The sequence below is a fragment of the Phaethon aethereus genome, assembly GCF_964289735.1.
Source record: "Phaethon aethereus genome assembly, chromosome: 2".
Classification (NCBI taxonomy): Eukaryota; Metazoa; Chordata; class Aves; order Phaethontiformes; family Phaethontidae; genus Phaethon; species Phaethon aethereus.
The window spans coordinates 1,185,827-1,191,167 of record NC_138582.1 but is presented as its reverse complement, the minus strand read 5'-3'; the positions used below and the strand labels follow the sequence as shown (position 1 = coordinate 1,191,167).

The following is a 5,341-nucleotide window of genomic DNA, read 5'->3' as shown; positions in this document are numbered from 1 at the left end:
GCACCAGTTTGTTCCTTTCTACATCCTCAAACCGGCACACGGGCTATGCCACACTCAAGACATCTGCAGTGCTCATGCCTTCCTAGTGAAATGCTTCTTCTCTTCCCAAAACTGCTACCACTGCAGTCCTGCACAAAAGGGAGAGCCATTTCAGATAGGCATTTAAGCAGCAGGCACAGCTGCCTCATACCTACCTGCTGTACAGCAAAGGAAAGGCAAGCATCAACCCTGCCCCATCTCCTGCTTTTTTTCTTTTTGGTGATTCAGAGTTAAAAGAACCGAGACTGGTTTCACACCAGAGGATCTGATGGCCTCTTGCAGCTGAAGGGAGCAAATCCACTCCCTTCTCAACACCAGCACTGACTCAATACAGGCAGCTAAAGCAAAAAAAAAAACAACTAACACTTATGTAGTATTGCTCATCTGCTGGTTTAACTCCCTAAATTGGCTCTCCCCCAACTCACAAGCAGCAGAGCTAGTGGGTCAAAGCAGCAGGACACACAGGAGAGGGACCACCTTCTTCCATTACCTTTGCTATAACACAAAGCTCCACACTAACCTTTAGCCAGAGAAACGACAACAATTCCCACGCTAAAGACTCTTCACTCCAAGCAACAATGCTGCTGATTGCTAATGAAGAGATAATCAAGGACATGGGAAATCAGCAGTAGGGAAAGACAGGAAAGAAGTCACCTTCATAAGAAAAAGCTTGGGTGAAGAGGAAAAAAAGGCATACCTGCAAGGTCAGGGAGAAAGAGGGCACACCTAGAAAAGGAGAGGAAAGAATTACAGCTCTACGGCCAAGCAAAGTTATTTTCTCCTCCATACTGAGCACGACAGGATTGTGAATATCAGATTACAATCAATTTCAAAAGATCAGTGATCTAGATGTGAAAGAACAAATCCATATTGATTTCTGTGAACACTGGGAGAAGAGATAGGGAGGAATAAGAGACCATAGCAGCCTCAGCAACTTTGGCTACCACTAATCCTTCACAAACCCCCAGGGAGCACATTAGCAACCTCTGTACAAACACTCCTCCCTGGCTCTGCCCATTCCCCAAATATAGTTTTGAAACAGATACCTCCCGAGTGAGCAAGCTGTCATTGAAACAAAAAGGAAAAGCATAAAGAGCAGGACAGGCTGCCGGAGGCACCGCCAAGGTTACAGAGGCATTGGGAACACCAGAACTTGGAGAGGGAGAGGTGAGATGAGCAGAGCCCAGGTGCACCTAGAACAAGGGCGGGACAGTGGGGAGCTCCACACTGAGTCTGGAGAGGCAGCTAAGGGTACTGGGCAACTGGCTGGATCAGGCCCCTGCTTCAGTTACAGAGGACTGCCAGCCCTCTGCCACGACACAGCAGCAGCTCACATTTCCCTCTGCAGCAGGCAACTCAACAAGAAACCCTTGCCAAGATGAGAAATGGGGAAAAAAGCAGACCCCCGAGGCACTCGGAGCTGCTGGGGGTGGGGGGTGGTCCCCTAAACTCCCCTCCCTACGAGGGGAGGAATCACACCGACCCTGAGACTTTAAGGGGTGAGGCTCCACATAGCAGTGGAGTATCCCCACAATCAGGGCCCCAAAGAGAGGGAATCTGCCATCCCTGCTTCCCAAAAGATGGACAGGTTTAGGGAGACCTCCAGCATCGGCCCACTCGGCCCTTACACCCATAAGAGAGTGCTCTTGCAAACACCTACCTAGAGCCTGTGAAGGGGAAGCAACCCCCCAGAGAAAGGAGAACCCCACAACCGCCCCTTCCCTAGGCCTGAGGGGTGAAAAAAGGGATCTCACAGATAATGAGCGTCCCCACCCCCATGCTTTCCTGGGGTGTGAGAAGAAAAGAAACCCCCTTCCCAGATCTATTAAGAAGAAAGAGGCCTAAGAAAGAGGTGGGGAGAATGGGGTGTATCACTACGCTATTTTCTGGGACTTGCAGTGGGGAAAAGCAATCCCAAAGAACAAGGCAACCCCAAGCCTTCTCCCTGAGAACTCCGGAGGGGGGAAAGGCATGCCACAGAAAATGGCAGGGAGCACCCCCATTCCCGAGGCCATGAAGAGGAAAGGACCACAGAGACGATGGGGGAACCGCACATCCCTTCTCTGAGACTATAATAAGGGAAGAGTCTGCCGCATATAACGAAGCTCTCCCACAACTCCCCCTTTCCCGCCACTGTGAGGGAAGGGGTCCCAAATCCCCCTTTCACGGCCCATGAGCAGAAAAAGACCCCAAAGGTAATTGGGGGGCCATCATAACCCCCTTCCTGGGGATTGTGAGAGGAGAACGGGACCCCAGGGACCGTGAGGAGCCCGCACAACCCCTTCTCCTGGCCCCGGAGCCGAAAACGGCCCCACAGATAACGAGGGGCTCCCAAACCTCCCACCCAAGGGCTGTGAAGAGGTGCGAGGGACGCCCTAGAACGCCCCGAAACTCCCATTAGCGAGTCCCACGGAAGGGGAATGAACGAAACTAAACGAAACTACAGAGCGGGGCGCCTCGGTGAGGAGGGGGCGGCACTCACCGGCAGCGCTGGGCCCGGGCAGGCCGCAGGCGGCTCCGTTCCGCTCGGCCTCCACCGGGCAAAGGGAGGCCCCGCCCGCCGCGCGGGGGGTTGTGGGGGCGGCGCAAACCACGCGCGGGGGGGGCGGGGGGGGGAGGAGAGTGGCCGCGCGGAGGGAGACAACGCGCCGCACTCAGGGAGCGAGCTTCCTCCCCCCCCTTCACTTCCCCACGGTGGAACAGTCAGGCAAAGCTGTAGAGGGGAAGCAGGGAGGAGGAGAAGGGGGGAGGCGCGCCCTCCACCCCCCCCTTCTTGCAGAATGGTACAACCCAGAAGTGGTGGCGGAGCTGCGAGGAAGAGTCCAACAGGGCACGGGAGCGGGGGGAGCGGCGCAACTTAATCACTACGGGAGGTGCGCATGCGCGCTGCGCGCCGCCCCGCCCTACCGGCCGGCTCAGGGCCGGAGCGGAGACAAAGGCCCCGTGCCCCCCCCTCCCGCCCTCCCTCCAGCCCCGCCCCGGTTATAACGCGCCCCCCTCCCGGTACCGCGCCGGCCCATGGCTGTGGGGGCTACTCCATGCCCGGGGGGGAGCCGGAGGCGGGTGGGGGGCCGGCAGGTATGGCGGGAGGGCGGCGGGGCGGCAGCAGCAGTGCAGCTGGGGGGGTGTCGGTGAAGATGGCGCTGCGACGGGCCTACTCCATCAAGGACAAGCTACAGGCCATCGAGCGGGTGAAGAAGGGCGAGCGACAGGCGTCGGTGTGTCGGGCCTTCGGGGTGCCAGGGGGTACGCTGAGGGGCTGGCTGAAGGACGAGGCCAAGCTACGGTGGTTCCTGGAGCAGCTGGGGGGTGAGGTGGGCACCCAACGCAAGAAGATGCGCCTGGCCAACGAGGAGGAGATCGACCGCGCTGTCTACGCCTGGTTTCTCGCCCTCCGCCAGCATGGCGTCCCCCTCTCCGGGCCCCTCATCCAAGCCCAGGCCGAGGCCTTTGCCCGGCAGATTTACGGTCCTGAATGTACCTTCAAGGCCAGCCACGGCTGGTTCTGGCGCTGGCAGAAGCGTCATGGCATCTCCAGCCAACGTATCTATGGCGAGGGTGGCCTCCCTGTTGAGCCTGAGCGGGCTCCCGCTGCTTGCCCCGAGACTTTGCCGATGCCGGCAACTGATGCCGGGGGCTACGGCGATGAACAGATCTACAACGCCAACGTCACCAGGCTCTACTGGAAGCTGCTGCCGGGGCAGGCTGGCGGGGTGACGGCAGCAGCACGGCGGCGGCCAACTCCCCGCGAGCGGGTCACCGTGCTCTTGGCCGCCAATTTGACTGGCTCCCACAAGCTCAAGCCACTGGTGGTCGGGGGCCTTCGTGATCCCCCCAGCCTCCGCCATCACAACCAGGACAAATTCCCCGCTTGCTACCGCTACAGCCCCGAAGCCAGGTTGGGGCCAGCCCTTCTCCGGGCTTGGTTCTTTGAGGACTTTGTTCCAGTTGTCAAACGATACCTGCGCCGGAGCTGTCTGCAGCAGAAGGCTGTGCTGCTGCTCAGCTCCCCGCCACCCACCTCCGCGACTGGCCCCGAGGAGTCCTCCCCACTGCAGACACCCGACGGCTCCATCCGTGTCCTATTCCTCTCTAAGGGCCCTGCTGGGAGCAGCTCAGCTGGAGCGGGAGGCCGAATCCCGGCCCCGCTGGAGCAGGGAGTGGTGTCTGCCTTCAAGCAGCTCTACAAGCGGGAATTGCTGCGCCTGGCCGTCTCGTGCGTGGCGGGCGGTGGTGGCCCCGGTGGCCCCATGGATTTTGTGCGGTCCTTCCTCCTCAAGGACATGTTGTACCTGGCCGGCCTCTCCTGGGACCTCATCCCCCCCGGCTCCATTGAGAAGTGCTGGCTGCTGGGGCTGCGCGCTGCCTTCGAGCCCCAGCCTGGGGAGGAAGAGCACGGAGACCACCCACACAGGGAGGAAGGCAGTGGGGACAGCAAAGTCTTTAGCGACCTGACCCACCTGGCAGCGTTGGCTTACAAGCGCCTGGCTCCCGAGGAGGTGGCCAACTGGTTGCACTTGGATGATGCGGCCCCCGGTATGGAGGAGGACGATGGGGAGGAAGACGCTGAGGAGGAAGGCCTGAGGGGCTGCGGGGCAGAGGAGGATGAGGAGGAGGCAGCTGCTGGAGACAGGGGTGGTAGAAAGGGTGGGGAAGGAGGGGACGCCTTGCTGCCCACGGCTCGGGAAGCTATCAAAGGTCTGGAGACGGCGCTGCGCTGGCTGGAGGGTCAGGACCCCCGGCAAGTGGGGCCGCTCAAGCTAGTGCAGCTCCGTTCCCTCATCAGCATGGCCCAGCGGCTGCACCGTGGCAGCAGCCCCCATTCCTAGGGCAGGGCGACCCGCGGCCTCTCAGCTACCAACTGCCCCACTTGGGGCAGGGGGGCATGGGGCTGGGGACACCCTGGTTGGCCCAGGGGGCTCGCGGCAGAGGTGCCAGCTCCTCTCACCCTCCATCACGGGCAGTCCCTGGGGATCAGGAGTCCCAAATACCCCTGGGTTACCACGGCTAAGGCAGAGGTTTACAATTTAGGGCTAATGGGGTTTTTTCCTGCCACAACCCCTCCATACATTGCATATCTGAGGGTTGGTCCTCACCCTAAGTATATTTAGGAGGTGCTATTTTTTAAGTCCCATGAGACTGAGCTGGAGGGATGCCCCCTGGTGTCACTGGCACCGCTAGAAGGGGGTGGATGCCCCTCACACTGCCCGGTCCCCCTGACCCCATGGGGAGAAGGGGTGAGGGCAGGACCTGCTCAGTGTCACTGCGAGGAGCTGGGATGATGGAAGTTACACTAAGTAAT

At 59.8% G+C, this 5,341-nt stretch overlaps 1 protein-coding gene across 1 annotated transcript; it reads left to right on the top strand.

The window, feature by feature from the left end:
• Nucleotides 1–3,119: 3,119 nt before the first annotated feature.
• Nucleotides 3,120–4,868, top strand: TIGD5 (tigger transposable element derived 5; the record flags this gene model as incomplete). The annotated part of the gene is made up of 1 exon (XM_082015054.1): nt 3,120–4,868. One exon carries the CDS (start codon nt 3,120–3,122, stop codon nt 4,866–4,868), a length of 1,749 nt encoding a protein of 582 aa, XP_081871180.1.
• Nucleotides 4,869–5,341: the final 473 nt, after the last annotated feature.